The sequence below is a fragment of the Azolla caroliniana genome, unplaced genomic scaffold (assembly GCF_043228905.1).
Source record: "Azolla caroliniana isolate FFs.n. ecotype wild unplaced genomic scaffold, voAzoCaro1.0.p SCAF_6, whole genome shotgun sequence".
Classification (NCBI taxonomy): Eukaryota; Viridiplantae; Streptophyta; class Polypodiopsida; order Salviniales; family Salviniaceae; genus Azolla; species Azolla caroliniana.
This window is the reverse complement of record NW_028230441.1, coordinates 5,520,746-5,543,696: the sequence shown is the minus strand read 5'-3', so window position 1 is coordinate 5,543,696 and position 22,951 is coordinate 5,520,746. Positions and strand designations below refer to the sequence as shown.

Here is a 22,951-nt window from a genome sequence, read left to right as displayed (position 1 = left end):
TCGTACTCTTCACTTTGCATGTGTTTCCAATGACATTGCCATTACCATTGGTACTTAAGGGATAAGTATAGGTGCAAGGCAAAGGAGTTATAGGGAAAATAAAGAGACCAAGGCCTTGTGTCCACTACAAATAAAAGATTGTACATGTCACTTCTATGGGCAAATTTGACGTTTTTCGTCACTTATCATCTTAAGCTTGAGCCTTTGTCTTTTCTTTCTCTTTCTCTCACTATCATGAAGCCTTGACACTCACCTTAAACTAGAAGATCAAATCCTCAATGAGTGCAATTGGTTTTTATGTAGTTGTTGACATCAATTTCTTGTGTTTTCAGAAGTTAATTAAGAAATTACCTAATTTTGAGAACTTCGGTTTAGCCCTTTTGCCATCACATTTTAATAGCTATTTGACATGTTAGAGGTAGCATGAGAAGATAGATCACTGAGTGATTGGAGGCTCAAAGATTCATCACGAAGGCAAAACAATAATACCTAACCGAAATTCACAATTTCAGCATAGAAAGGGTAACACTTGAAGATGATGATAGCGCTACTGAGAATGTAGTAGGTGGTGCATGTTGTTTTAACAACTAAATGAAACAAGCTCCACCAATAGACCAGTAACACATATAACTTTCTCACAATAATATCACAAGCACCCACTCTTTAGTTCTTTTTAGTTTTTTTTTAAGGCTTCTATATCGAATTAAAGGTCAATACACAACCTTACTTCATATACTACATACACAATTATTTGCACTTATCAATACAGTCAGGGCAAAACACTGTGTACCTTAGAGAAAAGCTCATTTAATAAGCCTCCCATATCCTTAGAAGGGAAAATATTGCATATACAATGGTTTTAAGTGTCTGAATAACCGATCAATGGAGGACATTTGATCAAATTGTAGACCTAAGATCCAGATGAAACATATAATGAAGTGGCTCTTGAAGCCACATATACGTACATACATACATAAGGATTAGAGCCCTTGAAAAGGCAAATTCCACGGTCGCCTTCGATATGATTATATTTTACTCTGAAGGCATTATATAGGCAATGCTTTCCAATGTGATGCTCTTCAAAGACATTTTTACCACATGCAAGAACAGTTAACTTCTATTGCACTTCTCTTATTAAGGAGTGATGAGAAAATATGCTTAGATGGAATCAATTGGATCATTCCTTGCAACTTCTCCCTCTCTCTGCTTCGTTGCTTTCCACATGACATTCAACTCTCCTCTGTACAACGCTAGAAGGATGACAACACCTAGCATACCAACATCATAAAAACAACAGCAATTTGAGGATGATTCTTCAAATCACATCATCGATTGCAATTTATAGCCACCACAATACCACTTGAACAACAATAACTACTAGTGAAATTGTTTGTACCAAGAGTGCAAGGAACCAAATATAGCAGAGCTGGTTGACCATGTCCATTCATCAAAACCAAACTGATATCTGTTATTAGTAGACCTGCAAAGTGATACAAGGATCAGTAAATACTGATATCTGATCAGTAATTTTCTCCATATAGAAGTCACACACAAAGATCTTGTCGCACATAGAAGTTACACTCACCGACACCATAACCGATGAAAGAGTATAAAAAGTACCCTCCAACTATGCTCTTCTTGGTAGCATTGTCATACCTGTATGTATAGCTTTTGATGACAAATTTTCTTACATCACAAATTTAGACATGACAAAAACAGAGTAAAACAAGACAAACCTCAAACAATAAGAGATGAGAAGCCCTGGTAGAATGATGTCTCCGAATCCTATCATGCTCTCACCACCCCAAGGATCTGAAAGACGAGGGATTTTCAAAAGCATAGGAATTCCCTCACCGCTCTTATCACCTCTTGCCACCTGTCAACATTAAGCATCAACGCTTTATAGGATCATTTAAGGGTATATACAGGGAAAGCCATCATTCATAATAAATATCTTACCCCCACAACTATATGATACTGTAATATCAATTGTATGAGTACAAGGAAATGTCATTACATACCACAACCATCACACTCTCATGGAAAATAAGAGGAGAGATGAAGACCCAGAAGATGTCATAAAAGAATGCACAACTCAACAGCACCGTTGCAACCTAGACAATCAAAAAGCAATAACATGGAAGCAAAAAAAAACTAAATTAGCACTTTCAAGGGATTAAACAATCAATGAGTTATATTATGCCACAACACCTTAATTTCAGGTAGCCGAATCATCTGAAGGACTGTAATCATAAAGGCAATACCCTACGAAAGAAAATCAGATAGATCAATGCCACAGTAATCATGCAGAATCCATATGATAAGAACTTTGAATTTTTTCCTCACAAATATATCTTGGATAGTCCATGCGTAAAACTCTTGCCGATGTAAAGCCCACCACAGTGCCATCGTTATGCAAAATGGTAAAACAATGAGACCAATAACTGAAATATCTCCGAAACATGGAACCATAACATATCTTTGCCCCAATTTTTTGAAACATCTGCATGCAAACAATTTTGGCAATTGCTTTTTATTCTGTTCAGAAGTCATTGTCCTTATTGGTTGTATTTATGTTCCTAATGTACCTTGATAGCAAGGCGACTGAACAATGTTGTAGACCCTGCATATTAGAAAGAATATAAATCAATAAAACTATCAAAACACAAACACAAGTCATCTTAGTTATTTCCAATTCTATTACCTGAGAACTGAAGAAAGGATTGCTTTTTTATCAACTGCCTAACAAATAAGAATACACAAACGAAGGAGCCCTACCTCAACACCAGCAATACAGAAGATCACCACCAGAATCCATATCGTCCACTCAGACAAGAAAAAATACAGCAACAACAGAAATGCCGAGGCAAATAGAACAAAGAAGGCTGCAGCAGTCATGCTTATGTTCACAGAATCCTCGTCTTCTTTCATCTTCTCAAGCTCCATATCAAAAGGTGACTCCTGGAAAACAAGTAAAGTTTGCAAAAAATAATTAATCACAATCTAAAAATGCCTATTTCCAATTCTTCAATTTACTCAATCCAAACTTCAGTCCACTTTACTTTTTCATCTAGCTCTCTGTAACGTTCATTGACTTCCTGTTTAGCCGACTCTGCAGACCAGTATGAAGCACATCCTATGGTGCTTACTGCCATAATCCACAGAAATAGTTCGGCAAAATCCCAGAAAGGTCGATTTGGTGAGACAAGTGATACTTGCACTGCCAGATAAAGTTTAACAGATTCAGAACTTCATATGCATGACAGGAATTATAGTGCAGAAATTGTTATTCTTCAACTCAACTGCAGAGAATTTCTTCAGATGTTAAAAAACTCTAAATGCATTTTCAAGAAATGGGATAGATCCATTGATCGGGAACGTTTAGTGATTTACACTTGTGCCTATGTCCATGTAAATTTAAGATGATACAGCCATACCTTAAATAATAATAATAATCTACACTTTGCATCTATAGAACGTGTAGAAGTACAGAAAAGTAGTAACATCCTATATATGCTTACATCCTAGAACGTGATTACATTCTAGAAGCAGGGGAAAAGCTATATAACATAATAAACTATCATATGTAATATAAGAAATGTTGAAAGCTCACACAAATACATACTACTGAAGGTTATCTACAGAGAAAGAACAAAATGAGTGCTGTTCAAACTTGAACCACAAAGCAAGAGAAAATCAAATAACAATACATAAATGATAGTGCCAAAACATTTGCCGAATCTCTAACTCTCATAAAAGGACCCCTGAAAATCATCATCATCATCATCATCATCATCATCAAGCACCGCTGGTCATCATCAAACTCATGAGTTTTACTCACCTTTCTTTCTCTTATGATTTGTAAACATCAAAATTTCTCTTTCTTTCTCACTTTTTGAATCATTCATGGAGTCAAGGTCTGATATTATATATACGTATATATATATATATATATATATATATATATATATATATATATATATCAGGCCGAGGACCTATACTTTGTATATTTTTAGTACTCGCGGATAACATATCATGCATGGCATAATACAATTTGAATTAGAACAGGTTTAACATGTGTCAATTTCACATTGAAAAGTGTGATTTGTATACTTTAAAAGGTTGCTTAAATGAGGGGCATATTTATTTATGACAAGTTTATGGATTAGAACCCTTCCAAACAAGAAAAAAAAAGTCTAGAAGATTCCAGAATCCACATGCTTGATCTTCAGTCATTGCAGGAATTATCCATGCTGGGACTATTAATTATACACTTCCTTTTTTACAGCCTTAGCATGTCAAAGCCCAGAAAACACCGCATTCATTTAAATCACTATAGATGTCAAACACTCCAAGGCTAAAACGAAGGCATTATGATCTTAACCATCGTATAACAAAACCAGCCTCCCTTTATAATTGTAACCAAAAAATAATGAGATCATATTCAGAAGGGACAGTCTGGGTTATTAGCTAAATTATGGCAAAACAACATACAGACCAATCATCATGATAGGTGTTAATACATTTGATCATGCTAGACCATCCATATCTGCCTCTGTTCATTTAGAAAGTTGGAACTACCATAGCAGTTATGGGAAGCCATAATACTATTTGGAGAGAAATGAGAAGAAGTAACAATTAAAAAATAATTCAACTTCAAATAGTTAACCATTCTAAGATTTCTGGATAGATTGAATGTATAAATTCCCTTAATTAAGATATTAACCTCATTACAGAAGTCAGTCAACAATATCCCTACAGTCATAGGATGCTTTAAATTTTCGTATATTAGAAAAAATTCCCTTGTGGTAACCTTAATAATATTTTCTAGTTCCGTTTTACATCAAATATGGTGGCAGACAGTCAAGTGAACCACTAGAATGCAAGATATAGACATTGTGATTCCTTATGCCCATAAGAGTAGCAAGACCATAGTAATCTCTCTTAAAGAATACAATCTAATATGTTTCATAGAGAGCTATGCTGTTATTAAGTTTGTAGTTTTGGCATGACACTTAGAAATATACAATTATCTACTTGTGACTAGTTCCTAGTAACAGAAATTCTCTGTAGTAAGTACTTTGCTAAGGCATTATAATTTCATCAAAGAATAAGAAATAGGGCCCTAGGATATAAACCTGTTGATCCAGAAGCTAAAGCAGCTCGGAGACTTTCCCCTGCAGTTTTGGGCAGAAGCACAGATGGGATATCTATGTCAGTATAGACACCAGATTCTGAACACACCATTTTGTAAAGTTCTGTAAAGGGAAAGAAAAAAAAATACCGTGAGGCATTTACACAATGAAAAGTGTAGGAAAACCATCAAAATACCCCTAACATGTAGTTGTTAGGTATTCCCAAGAATTACCAGGATAACAACCCAAGCACAAAATCATTGCTATATAGAGACATTCTGATTATTTTTTAAAAATTAGATGTATCTTGATGTTTTGCCCAAAATACTATGACATAACTATAGTACTTTCTGTCACTACTTACCTTCCTCGTCATTTATGACAAGAAGCGCCTTTGCTCCTGCACTTTGAGCCTCCCTAGCTTTTGTTGTGAACGTGCAATTTCCACGAGTTGTTAAAACCATATCTCCTGTCAACTGAGATTCTAAAAGGTGATTCAATAACTCAATGATGCCAATTCAAAAGGAATGTAAATAAATACGCAGTAGAAAGTAGAAACAACCTGAGAAGTGTAATTAGAACAGCTATTGAAAGGTTCCGCAAGAGTCAACGGTCCTGTTAAAGCTTGTTCATCTTTTGTAGGTAAAAGGCTTCCAAACCTTGCGCTTAATCCTACCAGCTCTTCAGAATCTCCTCCATCTATTGAGTACCTAACTTTCACCTGAAAATTCCATGTCCATTCAAATGGTGCTCAAAACTATGCATTTTTGTCTTCCATTGAGTAGTAAATATTGCTAATTATCTATATCGATCATCAATCTTGCTCAAGTATCCATACCCATGACCTATTTGAGTATCAGTTGTCCCTAAATTCTACATATCCATCACCAACCTTGCTGAAGTATCCATACCCATGATTTATTTGAGCATTAATTGTATCTAAATTATTCACGCCCATCACCAATCTTGTTAAACTATCTCATGCTTTAACTCAACTATTCTCCTCATCAATCTTCCTCGTTTATTGAGTATAAAATGTTGCTGAATTATCAGTTATGGTCAAAACTATCCATGACCATCGTCATTCTTGTCCAAATTATCTACTTCAGAAATTTATTGGTTGCTAAATTATGTGTACCCATCATCAATTCTGATCTATTCAGTTCTAAATGTCAATAAGTATTCCATATCCTTCACCATCTGCCTTGCTAAATTACAAATGGTGTTCCTATATTCAGTTCTAATTGTTGCTAAACTTCCCACGACCAACATCTATTGAGTACCAAACATTTGCTAGATTGTCGATAACGTCTTCATTCTTGCTAACAATTCATGCCCACCAATCATGCATGCCATTGAGTACTATATGGTGCTAAATTACCCTTGTAATTCATCCTCAGTATTGCTAAACTCTACATCATCTTTAAGATAATCATACCCATATACATCATAGCCATCCCCATGACCATCGTATTTGTCACTTTCATTGTAATAGTTGTAGGAATCAAGAAGCTGGAGGCATAGAATCCTTACCAGTTGAAACACATTATCACACCCTGGCTGCTTGGGGACCCGGTCATCGTCGCTAGATGTCTCGTCACAGAAGCAAGGCAGCCAAAAATTGGAATGGAGTATTGTCAATGAGAGAGCGATGGCTATAAATCGAGAAGGGAAGACCATGGTACACGGCGAAGAAGAATCAGGAGATGTATGTTTTTTTGCGAGTTGGAAGGAGACAGAACAACACAACACGGACGAGGAGATCGATCCAACTCAAGAGAGAGACAGAGAGAGAGAGAGAGAGAGAGAGAGAGAGGGAAATAGATATGCTTCTTTATTTCCGATTCCTCTCTGCGAACCCTAACAATACATACTGGTCTGATCTGCTAAGAAATGTCAGATTTCCAACAGAGTGTAGTTTTCTGGGTCTTCTTCTTCTTCTTCTTCTTCTCTCTCTCTCTTTCTCTTCCTTCCCACCACAACAGCTGTGTGTAGTTTTCTTTCTTTTTTCCCTCTGGAAATGAAATGTGTCCGAGTGAAGAAGAAGAAGAAGAAAGAAAGAAAGAGAGAGGTCATCAACAAAACAATCCTCTTATTATGCCTGCCCAAATGCCCATCTCTCTCTCTCATTTGGTCTTGTCGTAATAATAGACCGGCCATTTCGGCCTCTTCAAATGACCGCCTGGCTTTTACCAATTCCTTTCGCTCGATCCAATCTTTTACGTTTGTTATGCTCCTAGTTGCACATCTCGTTCGTTCTCTGTTTCGCCCCCCGCCCAATTGCCTCATGGCTTTCTTTGCCATCTCTTTAAGGTCATCACGATGATGATGCCAGACTTTCTGTTTCACATCGTTTTAGATCTTTCGGAAACCAAGTCGTATGTGTTTGTTGCCATGGTCTCGATGGCTATGGTATTGTTTCTAACTTTCGGGTTACGGAAAGTTTATCAGTAAAGCCATCTTTCGAAGAGTTATAAAGGATCATCGTGCGTGATGGAGCAATGTGCTACAAATATACCAAACTCAAGCTTAACGAGCCCATTGGTCCAGATTTGTACCTATGGTCTTTATCAGTAAAGCCATCTTTCGAAGAGTTATAAAGGATCATCGTGCGTGATGGAGCAATGTGCTACAAATATACCAAACTCAAGCTTAACGAGCCCATTGGTCCAGATTTGTACCTATGGTCTAGATGTGAAGTAATGGCCTCAATTGTACTTAAAAACAAGACTAGAATTTATGCACAGGTGTCGATGTACAACGTTGACATAGGTAGTGATGTTTGAAGTCTTTATATGTTAGATAAAGGCAATGCTTCAACTTGTGCTCTCTACATCTAATGCCTTATTAGCACCCGCAAGGATTTGATGGGGATTCCCTTCCAACGAGGAAGATTATTACAAGATCCGTGGCAATGTGTTTAACAAGTTTATTATGTTCATACCTCTAGTTGTAAGAGATAAAGTCACCCTTACTTCTTGACCAAATGTATGTATGTCTAGTTTTTCGAAAGTATTCCTAAATCGAGTGTAAGTGGTGTGAACACACACCACTACCTACTTTGACTTTTTAAGCGAGTTCTTTCTGTGTGTCCTAATCCTGAAGAAACATGCTTTCCCCAAATTTCCAGATGCACATGAACACGAAGGGAAAATAAGATGACATTAAGAGACAATCGTTGAACGATACCAAACAACGTAAACTTGAAGACCATGGGGTTTAGAAATGCTTTTGTAGATCCGTGCTTTTCACATACATGTTGAAGTTGAAACCCTAATTGAGTCGTTTAGAGTCGATACTCTCGGAACGTTCGATGAATCGATTTCCATTGGGGGGTCCCCACTCCTTTTCCAAATGATTATATATACCCCTCCCCAATACTCTTGAGGATATTTGAATGAATTAAATTCATTGGGTCTCCATTCTAATCATTTATCTCTAATTGGCTTTTGTATTAAGAACACGATTAGAAGCAGACAATACAAATAAACAGAGCATTTGATTGTATAGAAGAAACAGAGTGAGAGAGGCAAAGATATGGCAGTGCCAAACTGTTCTGAAGAAGACACAGAAACTGTGGAGATAATTGGACATGAAGCAGACCCCATGGTTGATTCACTCGTGGAGGTAAGGCCAACTCTCTCTGTCTCTCTGTCTCTCTCCATCACCATAAACATAAACACAAGAGATTCTCACTCTCAGATTCTGTGAAGCATACACAAGTAGGAGATAGACATCCAGGATGGACGTTCTGAAGATGTTACGCATATGCTGGCCTCTTTCTGGAGGCCATCATAATGTCACCTCATATGTCATACATAATGAAGACACAGTTCGTTGAATTGATTGTAAACTAAAACTAGAGCTGTTAGCTACAAATCAATAAACCGCATCAGGTGCCCCTAGTACTGAACAAGACTATCAAACGATATGTGTGATATAAGGAGCAGCATTATCCAAGAGCATCCCTAACCGTCTGATGTGGGCATCAATCCGAAATGCCTAAGGTCTGCACCTGTATCCCAGACAATGTCTTGCATTCATTGGTAGACATTTATGAGAGAGAGTTTCCAGGCATTAATGTCAGCCATTTGAAAGAGAAAGTTGATTTTGTGTATCTATATCTGCTCATTACACACTCAAATTGATTGTATGCCATGATAGCTCAATTCTCTTTTTTGCATCTCCCTCAGAGACCAACCTGTATTTCACATATAGCATAGTTTCACATGTGGTAAATTCTTTTTGTCATCCAAGTCTTTGGATTTCTTGGAGTTTAGGCAGCTAGGTATGGGGATATCGATGAGGTTAAGGAGATTTTGGTACAATATGGGCCTCTTCTTGATCGCCATGACATGCATGGAAGAACAGGTAAAATGTTTTTATTTATTATCATTTACTAATAGCTTTTCAGTCTTAATGAATTGAGTGTGCTTGAAAATATTTCTTTCTTCCCTGCCATCTAACTTTTTTATGTGTTTTTTTGCTAAAAGTGATTACTTTGACAATTCACCATGCTGTTATTCATTGTCTTCTATTTGTTTCTCAAAGCAGAATGCAATATATGTTGGCTATCAAATTGGATCATGTATGTGCAACTGTTTATGCGTTTTTCATTCATTACTTCACATTTGTCCCTTCTAAAAAATAGATGAAATTAAGACAAGGGAAATACATTTGGCCTCTTTGAGAAAAAATGGTGCTGCAGCATATTTTCTGATCTATTCAATTTTTGTCTGGATCCTGCATTTTTCTAAAATGCTATGGTTAATTTTCAGTGTTCTATCGTGCACATTTATTTGTTTGCAGTATCAACAAGAAACTTCCTTGAGATTTTTTCAAACTTTTTTCTATCATGAGTCTGATGAGCTCTGCATTTTCTAAGAAACCCTTTGGATTTATCACTTAAATTGAGCATCATGGAGCTTTGTGCATGTTGAGGCTCAACTTTTATATTAATCATAAGTTATAGCTGGGTTTTCGTTTCTTTTTCTTTCTTTCTTTGTGGGTGGTTATTGTGTTCCTATTTTATTGATTATTAAAATTTTTATCTATGCTGAAATGCTATAAAAATAAAAGATAATTTCGTACATATATAATTAAGTAATATATATGTGACTTGCAAATTGCAGCTCTTCACATGGCATCGGCAAATGGGCATCTAGATGTTTTAGGGTATTTGCTTGATCGAGGAGCGGTAATAAACTAAATTTTAGACTTTAGGCTTATTAGTGAGTTAAGATGGTGTTGTCATTATTGTTTTATATATATTTGTCAACTCCGTCATTTATTTATTGTTATTAGTTTCCACAGGATGTCAATGTTCAGAATGATGAGAAAAATACGCCTCTCCATTGGGCAGCTTTAAACGGTCAAGTTAAGGTCTGTATTGTTTGATCAAAAGTAGCTCCATTTTTTCGCACGATAGCTTGTCATTTTTTTCCTGAACTTGGAGATGATGTCATATTAGGTGTGTGAAGAATTGATTGCAAGAGGAGCTGATGCAAGTGCTTTGAATCGGTAACGTGGATATGAAATTGATTTAAAACAAACTTTTGTGGTGACAAGATTTAAAGTATCGATTAAACGAAAATGAAAATAATATCAATTGTTATCAATGGAGAAGGTATTCCTAATCATTTCAATGATGATACTGACTGAATAATATGAATTTGATGTTATATCCTGAAAGATGCTGACAATCTGAGAGTTCAAAAAGAAAAACCTTGGAGAATCTATACATCTATATATGTGTGTTTATTCTACATTAAATAGAGAAAACACATTTTCCTACACCCACATGTATGGATATGTCCCTTAGATTTTAGTGAGGCCATTGGTGTTTTTTGTATTGCATTGCTTCATTTGGAATTATGCTGCTTGGAAACTCTAATAGAAACCCTTTTATTTTTTTCTCAATTAAAAACTTGTGAAATTTACTTTGAGCAATGGTAGCAGGTACGAGAGAACACCTTTGGACGAGGCTATGAGTAGAGGAAAGCAAGATGTGGTAGATGCCATCATAACGGCTACAACTGCTTCATCTCTTGCTACATCAACTGTTGATGAGTGAATTCAGCCTTGTAAAAGCTAAGAGCTTTTGCATTGTATATTTTGCTAGAAGAGTGGATGTTCAGATATTCTCTATAAGGTTTTTTTTTTCTCTCTATATGTTTCTCTGCACATTTTTGTATTATTATTCTAACACTGATCGCAAAATTGCATAGAGCTTTGCATTTGTTTTCTACATCTTGTGCTAGAATAGTGAATATAATAATGTTGGAGTCTCTCTCTGTAAGGTGTTCGATGTTTATTTTTTCCTGTTATTCAAAGTTTTGGCAAAGGACAACATCATCCAGAACCAATGGAGGTTGATCTATATGAAATCCTATTTTCTTTTGGCATTTTGAATATTACCTCAATTTTAACTCTGACGGTGAAGCACATGGTAAAAACTTGGTCTCATATTCTTTTATATTCTGAGTAGGCTTATGGTGAATTGGTTTGTCACATGACTCTCTTCACCATGAACGTAAAATTATGTGGCTGGTATTTGTCTTGTCAGTCATATATTTTAATAATCTTGAATATTACATGAGACCGCAGTTTGGCGATACTAATTAGGTATATCACACTTGCTAATATGAAAAATCATCTTCGGAGTTTTCCAATAACTTGCCAATATGGAAGCCCATTGGCATTTGTTTTAACCAGTTGGGTAACAATTTTTAAGGCATGCATTTATCTTCATAAACTTCGAAGAACTTGATAAGATATGTGCTTGCAGATGTAATTGCTTTCTTGACCCATTTTAATCCAACACTCACAAATTGTATTGTGAATGCTTGAAAATGGAAATCAAGCACAACACAATGTATAACTATGTCATTGTAAGGGCACATAATATTGTGCATAGGTATATCAACAAGCATGCGTAGGTTATGAACATGGATGAAGATTGAGAATATGAATGTTTGACACTATCAAAAAACTAATTGGAGTAAAACTAATGTTATCTTATCTATTTGTTAACTTTAACTCACTTTTATGATCTCTCTAGAGGTTGCAATGGTTGTATACATCTAGCCAGACATACATCTAATAGTACTGTACAAAAGGTTCTTTCAATGTTCCACAAACCATGCATGAATGAGGATGAGAAAGAGAGAGAGAGGGAGGGAGAGAGAGAGATGACCATTCCTTCTCTTTATAGTTTTGCAATCACCTCAAAGTATACCTTTGTGATCACAACAAGCAAGAGATCGAGAGGGATGACCATTCGTGGTATTTATAGTTTTGTGATCACCTCAAACTATACTTTTGCAATGACTTTTGAGTGGATTTCTTTGATGATTGCTTTATTCCATTTGGCCAAAGTAATAAAGAAAACATGTGCTTCTAGGAATCTATCTCCATCATAATTGAATTTGTCTCAAATTTTCTTCCACATGCATCATCATAAGCCTAAAGATGCCCACAAGGGAAGTGGTGTACCCCTGTTACTAATGGTGGAGATGAGACCATTCCAACCACAACGGTTTCCAACAAACAAATAGGTCAAGCATTAGAATTTAGGTGCCTATCCCTCAATGTGGGTACTTGTGAAAGTTTCTAACACTAGATTTTGACTCCATGCGTTGCTTCTTTAAGTCATTCATTCTCTCTCTCTCTCTCTCTCTCTCTCTCTCTCTCTCTCTCTCTCTCCCCGTGGTAGGATCTCCTCTACCCAATTTGCAGTACTACTACCCTACACTCTTCATTTGGTTGTTTCTTCGAAAGCCATGATGTCATTCCATTGCTTTCTTTCTCTCTCTCTCTCTCTCTCTCTCTCTCTCTCTCTCTCTCTCTTTTCATGCACTTGCTTATGCTATAGGGGGTCATACATACCTAAAACGGATAGCTCATTAAGTTTGACATTGAAACATTGTCTAGGGTATATTTGATTCATGAAATCGGGATAAAGGAATATGTTAGTTTGGCACTACAAGTTGCAAAGATATGCTCTTTGCGCCAATTGCATTCCCACTTGTCCACCATAAACAAAGTTATGTGGAACCTGTGGCGACGTAGAAGGTCTACCAAATTCCAATAAAAATTACTATACTATTTAATAGGGCCTAAGAAAGCCTAGGGCTATCTGCAGAGATAAAAGAAAACGTAGGGGCATTTGGTGAATTAAAGTAGAATTCAGGGGCTACTCAAAAAATCACAAACATGAGACAGAGACAGAGACAGAGATAGAGATAGAGAGATTACGGAATAAACTGGATAGACAGACGGAACGAAGAAGAAGAAGAAGAAGAAGAAGAAGAAGACAAAGATGGGTCTTTCCCATGAGCTGGAGTTCTTTCGTGTTGGCACTCTTCCAACCATTTTCTACATTCCTGATTATATAAGCTCCGATGATCAGACTCACCTCTTACATCAGGTATGGTGTCTCTGTTCGTTTTTCTCTCTTATGTCTCCTTTCCGCATCTAACACGCATTCACAAGCGAGGAACCATGAATACAGTTGCATATATTAAGAGTTCATTTATATATATATATGGAAAAGTAGCCCCTTTTCTTGTTCTTTTTAAGTAAAAATTTACTGTTAGTTCGTTTTGACTACGGAAAGGAATGAGCTAGTTTTTTTGTGCATTAGTTTTGAAGGGATAGCATATAAAGACTAAGTTTTGCAACAAGGAATTTTAGCATCATTTTTATAATGTCTTCATTCTGGTTAAGCACATCCGCATCAAGCACACGATACATGGGGTAGATATGGATGGCCTATTGTAAGTATTCGCATTTGAGAGAACAAATTTCTTTTTTCCCAATCATTATCAACCGTTTAAGTTTTTCTTCAGAAACAATTATGTTATGCTTTTGAATTATGTCGTTCATGTCTTGGGTGGGTGCATTCAACTCCCCAACTTCTTTTCTTTTCATGCTGTTAAAAATTCTCCGTGGATTTTCCACCTCATTTTGATGTTTATATACAGTAATACAATGCATCGAAAAAAAAGGAGAGAGCAGTATTTAGAAAAAATGAGTTTCATTACACAAAGTTGTGATTGAGATGGGCATTGTAACCAGAATGGAGATATCTAGACATATTATTAGTCTCCACAGGAGACTGAGTATGATCTATGGGATGGCACCAAGCCCATGAGGGTCAAACCTGGTTTCCCAGCAAGCCAACCACCAAGGAAGAGAGAGAAGGTGGTTTATAAACTGCAAAATACTCAAATACAAATGTGAGGAAGGTTATGTGTAAATGCAAGGTATATTGATCCATTTAAGATTTATACTGTACCCTATTCCAGGTCCTCATTTAGGTACGAAAGCTTGCAATGTGTACTATCTACTTTACCGTATGTATCTTGCCATATACCTAGAGCATAGATGTAGAATAGACTTTTTTTCTCTTTCTTTTCTCTCGTACTTTGGTTAGTTTTCCGATAAGATTCAAGCTACAATTTCAAACAGTACATTTTCTTCATGAAGCGCAAGAAAACTGCGGGAGTCATATCAGCTAGAGATTGAGACTGAGATACAGAGTGTACCAAAATAGTGTGTGTCAGATTCCTCAACTGATCCAGTTTTCGAGCGTAGAATGTTCTTGATAAACTTAAATGCATGGATCTTAACACTTTAAAAAGCAATTGCATCTATAGATCTGGAGCATCATCGTGCATCAACATGCTCAATTGGGCATATACCATAGATGATATCGATGCCATTTTAGGGAGAGCTATACGGATTTTCATGAGATCGATTGTACCAAAATAGTGTGTGTCAGATTACAACTGATCCAGTTTTCGAGCTTAGAATGTTCTTGATAAACTTAAATGCATGGATCTCAACACTTTAAAAAGCAAATGCATCTATAGATCTGGAGCATCATCGTGCATCAACATGCTCAATTGGGCATATACCATAGATGATATCGATGCCATTTTAGGGAGAGCTATATGGATTTTCATGAGATCGATCCCCTCATCTTTGTATGGTTACTAGTAGCAGTAGTAGTACTCCTGTCCTCTCACCTAATTCACACTACCCTTCCTCGATGTATCATCCAGTCTCTTTTCCGCTTTTGTAATAACATGTCACACCTGGATGTAATTTCTTTGGTCTCACAGGGGTCTTTTTGGCCTTTCAAAAAATATATTATTTCATTTCTCTCGAGATCAACTTGACCATTAATGGAGGAATCAATTTGGGCTTAACCTGGGCTAGCATGTAGAGCCTTTGAGCCATCATGACAACCAGTCGAATCAAGAGCATGATCTATTAGAGTACACTAACAGATCCTTCATACAGTATCTCTTACATGTGTGAAGCATCGATAATGTAATAAATTCTTTGAAATACAATATAAATTATGTCTTCACATGTTTTTCAGGTTAATGTAGTGTCAAGTTCGAAATGGAAATATTTAAAGAACCGGAGGCTCCAGAACTGGGGTAAGTTTTAGTGCAATGATTTTATAGATGTGGATGAGGAATTGCATATTGTATTCTCAGTACTGACTATGGAAGAATGTTTAATACATCATCATTACTATAGGAGGAGTTGTGCACGAGAAAGGATTGTTGCCACAAAAGTGTAGGTATTGTCCTGAAATCTCATGTTCATCTACTAGTCATTCATACTAACACTACTTGCAGTGCCATCATGGCTATCCGATTTAACAGGAACCATTTGTGATGACTTGGGGTTATATCCATCACCGATTAACCATGTGCTTATCAATGAATACTTACCGGGTCAAGGAATTATGGTATTTTTTTCGAGTTGCTTGATCTTTATGTCATTTCCACTCAATACCTGCTTGTTTAGGCTCAATATTTTCTTCTATTGGGTTTTGTGTTGTATTCTTGTGTCGAAGTGTAGCCACATCAAGATGGTCCAGCTTATTTTCCTGTGGTATCCATCTTATCACTGGGATCACCGGCAGTATTGCACTTTTCTCCTCACCAACGGTTGCTAGAAAATAATGCGAATTTGATTGTTGAACAACTACATAAGACAGTGTCTGTGGTTTTGATGCCTCGAAGTTTGCTCGTGTTCAAAGATGTCGCATATGAAGGTGGGGAGAGAATCGTTGCGCTTCCCATTTCTGAGTTTTTAAATCAAGTGCAAATTGTTTGTTTATTTTTCTTTGCTGTGTGTATTTGGTAAAAACACCAGAATATCCTAGATATTTGCCAGAATACCAATAATTTTGTGAAAGCTACCAAAATAGCCGTGTCTAGTACAAAATATACCGTTACAAATGTGTATTCTGGTAATTTTTGAGAAATAACAGGGTTTTTTGGGTGTTTTTTTCACTCTATATATTTCTACAGTTTGCATATCAAGATCAGTAAAGACAATATTTTAAATGACTTGGATAATAGTTATACTAACGAGATAAATGGTTGGTTTTCTCAGAGTATTTGCACGGAATTAGCGACTGCTATGAACATAACTTGGACGAAACGATAGTTAACTTACAGCAGGTTAATCTTCATACTTCTCTGATAAAACCAGAAGGTTTTCTTTCCGGCACTCCAAATGATGATTGCAATGAACACTCGAAGATAAAAGATGCTTGCTTGAAAGACTCTGAGCATTGCCAGACTGGCTTTGAAGATACATTGAAGAGAAATGGAACCCGTGTATCATTGACTTGCCGCACAGTTACAAAAGTCCATAAAAATTTGTTCAAAATGTAAAACAACCCTGTTTCTATAGAAGCAAATTTAGAACTTCCAAAAATGTATCCTGTATTTATGGGATCGTCTAAAGTCTCTTATAGGATTTAATGTAAGGCAATGGTTTAACGTTGTGCTTTGGCTTGGATTGGAACTTCTTTTCAGCGTGGGCTGTTGCATTTGTATTAGATATCCAAGAGTTTTCTATTAGCTAATCATTACTGCAAGCATTCTTTACAATTGGCACTTGTGATAGTCATTTAATATGGTGTTTGATACCTGTTACTTAATGCAATAATTTTAGCGTAGCAAGCATCATCCAAGCATGATGCACCTGCCATACATTCTGCAGCAGTATGCACAATTCAAAATCAGTATCAGGGGGCTCTCCATTGTTTAATTACAAGCCTTATAAATGTGAAACTGACAATAGGACACTTGTGAATCAGACTCTCACAAGTCAATGCAATCTACCTCCAAATCTCCTTCATGATAAGCTTAGATATTTTTTATTTGCCACCTTGATCAGTAATTGCACAAAGCTTATATGGATAATTGACTTACCCATTGATACCGCTCAGGTTATCTTTGTTATGCTACTCTTAATGTATTGATTAATATTGTAGAATGTTTACTTGCTACTAATTGTAATCCTAATTTGGAGTCCAATAATAACTTTAATTGTTTATGCTCATTCTTTAGGGTATCCAATTGTTGGCCACCTCACAACTAAGCTAAGAAATAATTTATGTTTTGTTATTGTCTATGATTTAAAATCAAACATGAATATTGTTGGAGATAACTTGTCATTGTTTAACCCTCACTTGACTAAGTGTTTTATCTTCATTAGTCAAAGCTTAACTTTGAATTCAGTGCTTGGTGTAGCAACCATATGTATTTTACCATGTGTTCGAACAACAATGAAATTCAAAATTTTGGTAGTCTATAAAATGACCTCTCACTATCTTTGATCATAACTGCTCTAATAATAGTATTGGATCATATTGTCGTTATAGGGCTAATGCTATGTACTTTCCTAATCTTTGATATATCTTGAGAGATGTTAGAAATCCATGGTTACAAATTTCACCATTTATTTGTGTATAATTTGAGAGCATAAAAATGTTCAATAAAAAGACCTCAACATCGTCAAGAGAATCGGTGCAAAAGGACATAAGTTTATGCTAATATAGATCTATGAATGGATTTTCTATTGTTTGTTATGATTTATGTATTAATTCACACACACACACTAACGATAAAATATGTGAAATTATAACTAATTCCAATGCATATGTTGTACATGAGTCACAATTAGGCACTTTGGGCCTTTCAAACCCTATTTCATTCCCATTTTGTGACCACATTGTTGTAAATTTTGCATGTCACCTTTGACTTTTCAAATGTTTAGATTCACAAGTCAAAATGTTTCGTATTATTAAAAGGAGGATCATAAAAGTGATATGCCACATTAATATGTATGATCAAGAAAAGGGTGCATTTGAATGAGCATTGGAGAACAAATCTTGAATTTTGTTTTTCTCTTAAGACGACTTTACAAATGGAAGACCTTTGTTGGTCAATACATCTTTGCTCACTATTGTACTACATGTTGAAACATGAAGCCATATCTAGCCCACATGAAGAAAAAACATGCCACCCACACCTATCATGCCGTAAAGTGTTAGTTGATTGAAATTATATGATATGCGTGTGTATATATATATATATATTACTCTTTATCAGTTCAAACATTGATTATAAGAGCCATTGTTGATATCGTGTAAAGATTGCAAATGTTATGGGACGACTTTCCAACTTCAAGTAATAACATTCTATGTATTACCATGCTAACATTTCATGTGATACCAAGCCATGAGCTAATTAAGGTTCTCATACACATAATTCGAATGTTAACAAGCTTTTCACTAAATGTTCTAAGTTCTTTTTTATAATGCAATATAAATTGAGGGAAATTTTTGGCAAATGGAATATAATTATTAATGAGTAATGCTACCTACATTCTATATGTAGAGATACAATAGCCTTAAAACAATTAGAAATTGAGATACACATTGAGACAAGTGGTGAACCTCTTAGAGGGATAAAAAATGGTATTTCTACATCATTATCGAGATGAAAAAAATATTATTAGCTAGCCAATCTCTAAAGGATTGGAGTTCGGATCATCGTTTGTCTCTATGACTCAGATTGTAAATCGAAGATAGAAGCTACATCACATATGTCCATCATCATTATGCAAATATGATAGTCCATCTAGCTCAAAATTTGATGTTCTTAAACATCATTTTGTCTTCAAGATATCGTGAAGCCTATGTCTAGATTCTTTTGTTGGTCCTTTGCTTGTGTAGTATTCATCATCGCAAATAGGATAGTTGAATAAGATATTTCTCGATTAACGAACATTTTTGGCAGTTCTCTAAATAGTCGCAATCATTTCAGCTCCAACATACTAAAAAACAAAACTAATACTTATTGCGTCATTCGTGACTTTCTGTCATCGATAAAATCGCCAGTAGTCTATTGACAACATTTCGTAAGACAAAGTGGCTTTCACTACATTAGCAAAGTTCACATGTTCATGATTATGACATTTCTGATTGACACTTGTCCTCCTTTTTAAAGAGAGCACCATGTTTTTTAGAGTCCTTTATGTCCCCTTTACAACATACCCACTTCATCACTAGGTTACGTGGCTAAGCCTAACACTTGCAATGAATCTCTCTTTCATAATTTGCTCAATTGATAAAGTTAAAACATATTCTTGAGTACAATTTTTCTTCCTAACATTCATCTTTGAGTGATCATTTCGTTTATAATGCTTCACTAGTAGTGTCCTACTTTGATAAATCTATTTTTGCATATTCAAATTTCATACTATATGAGAGTCTAGAATCGGATCCTATAGATAGTGACTTGAACAAAAAAAGTTTTCTATTTTAGAAACAAGTATAAAGACCATGGTTTGAGCTATAATAATATTGGTAATGTAAAATTGCTTTAAGTCTAATGCTAGTTTTCTAGATTTGTTCACATATATTACCATAAACTATCATTATTTTGTTAGAAAAATTGAGAATTTTGCAAATTCCTCTACATATTTTTATATGGTGGTGCTACATTTAGTAGTTGTAATGTGCAAGAACATGTTTCTCTAGTCATTATCATGTTATAACTTATATCAAAGGAAAGGTTTATACATAATTAGTGTATGGAAAAAGTTATAGATGTGTCACTTGCTTACTTGATGAGAAAATAGAAGTGTCATAACAAACTAAAATATTTGAATAAAAAAGAACACGAAATTGTATTAAACATCTTAGGATTGTCATGGCCATAAAAATATCATTCATATACAATCATGACCATATGAATATCATTCTTGTATGGTCATCACAACTTATAAGGACTAGATGTTAGTAAAAACTAAATTTAGTGTTTTCTTTAAATGCTTCATTTCTTATGGTAGATTTGGTTGCCATTTTTGTAAATTTTACACATGCTCATAAGGGATCATGAAGAGTTCGTAAGTGCTAAGACAATGGAGTTATTCTTTTATGCAAAACCTATAAAGGCAAAAGTATGCAACAAATAAATCACCAAATCTCATGGTAACTTATCTACCATTTGCCATACCTTTCATATGATACAACTCATCAAACATACAAATGACAGAACACAATAATGTTAAATTGGTATAGATGTTATCGATACATATGACCTTTCCAATCAATCATAAATGTATAGAGTTGGGAATGGCTTAATCTCTCATTGTAGACATGATTTTTGAACTATGTGGATATTTTATGTGGTGTCATCACTTTCTTTCTTTCTTTTTTGAACTAAGTGGATTTAAGAGGTGTACAAAAGCCTTCTATTGTTGAGTAGGATTACAAAATTTGATAGAAAGCATCACATGTTAAAGTGTACTTACATGGCCTCATCAATCACATCAATGGGGTTTTAGAACTACACTATGTCATGGTCTATTTTTTAAGTCTTCAAATTCCCAGACATATGCCAAAATTAGAGAATGGTTTCGTTGTGTTCGAATGATGACCTTTAGATACACGATTGTACGCGCCACAAATACACGCATGTGAAATAACGACACCATTTTATTCATGGGCTTCACGAGGTGAGCTCCCCTTGTCTTCTTCTCAACTTTCAACGAGGCTCTATTTTTGCGCAAAAAAATGGTACATTTTTAATGCAAAAAAAGTACCATTTTGGTCCCTGTTAATGTGAAACCATCCCTCAACAATGTACCATTTCTTATCAATCCCCTTGAACTACTTACTACATATACCAATTCACCAAATGCATTCCATGATTCATGCTGCCAAATGCTCTACAAATTAGCACTTATTAATTCTCGTTCGTTATATATTAAAATTGATATGTCCAAGCAAATCCTTAACAAGACAAATAATATAGATTTGTAGATATATATGGGCAATGCTACAATTTGACGTGCAATCTACCATTTCATGGTGCACATATTTTTAAAACATGTCAACCTTATTGAAATGACAAATTTCTGGCTTGGCACTCCATTGTCATTCAAACGTTTTTAGCAATCAATCATCCAAAAGCTTAAACATAAGACATTTTCATAGATCCACACAATATCATAGCTTGCTATGATCAAAACAAGTGTAAGTGGTGCTCCAAAACAAGTGTAACACTATAGAAAGATGATATTATCCATCCTAAGAGAAGATTGACCGGATACCCACATAATACTATAGAAGATACAATATTTTCATCAATCAAGGTTACTTTATAGTTGTTAAAACAATTTCTCATCCTCATAATAAGATATTGCCTTGCTCATTTATATTATTATTTTACCAATCAACACTCATGAATATTTCCCAAAATGATTGAGTAATAACATTAAATCTATTGTTTTATGTATCATCTAGACTCTCCAAATCTTTATCAAAATACTTTGGACAAAAAAATTGTGTGACCAATGATTACATAATGTAGCATAATATTTGATGCAAATTAAGAGGCAAAATCGCCAAGATTCGATTTGAGAGAGGCTTGCAGTCCGCATCCCCTAGGTTCCCAGACATTTGGATGTTGATCGCAGGCTTCACCCTGTGGTATATATGGAAAGCGTGTCGCCTAAAGGTCTTCCAGGATCTGGTGTGGCCCCTGGAGGAAGTGATCATGGACATATGGTTTGCACTTATCAGCTGCATACGAGGGCAATTGGATGAGGTTTGCAGCCATTCCACTGATGTGGTTATTGCCCGTTTGCGCTTTTGGCAAAAATGGCAGAACACGCCTATGGTGACACAAGGAGGAAGTGGCCCGAGGTGGAACTACCAGCCCCCACGTTGGCTGTTTCCGGCTCACTTACCACCCTCCCTTCGTTGTCGACCCGAGGAGTTGTCTTGTACTAGCCATCACTGAAGGGCACTGTTTTTAGCTATAGGTACTTACATTAAGTAGTCAGTTCAAAAGGCGATGTAACTAGTCTCATTTTCTTGAACTTGATGGGGGGGAGATTCCTCGATCTATGTTTAAGCCTCCTTGTATAGTCGCTTTCTAATAATCCTTCCTAACTAATTGGAAAGTAGCTTCATTTTGGAAAAAAACAAAAAGTAACATTTTATACATTTCACAAACATTCAATTCATCACCTTTAGACATATGACTCAAAATTTGGGTGATTATGGATTTGGGTGATTATGGTGTGAAATGCATCCAATATCTCATGAAAGATTCAATATGAAATGTATCTAGAGTAAATGTATTACCAAGGAATAACAAATTGAATGTATCAATTAACTTATTTCCAAAAAAAAACTACTTCCATTAGTTAAGCAATGTAGAAAGGATAATTTACAACTCATATCTTACAAGACATCTTGCATGTCGAAGGAAAACAATATGTGTAGATGCATCAACAAAAAAAACAACTCCAAAGCACCACATCATTCTATGTGTACAACATTACTCAAACGCCTATTCTCCACGTGAGCCTCATACAAACAAAATTCAGCATAGATGTCCTCCATTCACTCCTCATGGCAACACCCATCTAGATGTTAGGTACACTTGGAGGGAACAACCACCGTGGTGGTTGATAATTCC

The 22,951-nt window shown here is 35.6% G+C and overlaps 3 protein-coding genes across 3 annotated transcripts; 2 read left to right on the top strand and 1 right to left on the bottom strand.

Annotated features, from left to right (window-relative positions):
• Positions 1-791: 791 nt before the first annotated feature.
• Positions 792-6,854, bottom strand: LOC147862790 (signal peptide peptidase-like 2). Its single transcript, XM_087321244.1, has 14 exons — positions 6,669-6,854; positions 5,698-5,856; positions 5,500-5,611; positions 5,139-5,258; positions 3,063-3,220; positions 2,779-2,961; positions 2,589-2,623; positions 2,347-2,503; positions 2,212-2,265; positions 2,022-2,114; positions 1,737-1,876; positions 1,586-1,656; positions 1,397-1,480; positions 792-1,268 (listed from the first exon to the last, which is right to left on the bottom strand). The coding sequence occupies exons 1-14, from the start codon at positions 6,813-6,815 to the stop codon at positions 1,159-1,161; spliced, it is 1,623 nt and encodes a 540-aa protein (XP_087177370.1). The 5' UTR covers positions 6,816-6,854; the 3' UTR covers positions 792-1,158.
• Positions 6,855-8,627: 1,773 nt separating this feature from the next.
• Positions 8,628-11,382, top strand: LOC147862789 (uncharacterized). The gene is made up of 6 exons (XM_087320694.1): positions 8,628-8,762; positions 9,416-9,506; positions 10,268-10,332; positions 10,449-10,517; positions 10,606-10,655; positions 11,094-11,382. Exons 1-6 carry the CDS (start codon positions 8,673-8,675, stop codon positions 11,206-11,208), a joined length of 480 nt encoding a protein of 159 aa, XP_087176820.1. The 5' UTR covers positions 8,628-8,672; the 3' UTR covers positions 11,209-11,382.
• A 2,004-nt stretch (positions 11,383-13,386) lies between these two features.
• On the top strand, positions 13,387-16,977 carry LOC147862788 (oxidoreductase). Its single transcript, XM_087321753.1, has 6 exons — positions 13,387-13,563; positions 15,526-15,586; positions 15,690-15,728; positions 15,791-15,903; positions 16,017-16,212; positions 16,557-16,977. The coding sequence occupies exons 1-6, from the start codon at positions 13,456-13,458 to the stop codon at positions 16,838-16,840; spliced, it is 801 nt and encodes a 266-aa protein (XP_087177879.1). The 5' UTR covers positions 13,387-13,455; the 3' UTR covers positions 16,841-16,977.
• The last annotated feature ends 5,974 nt before the right edge of the window (positions 16,978-22,951 follow it).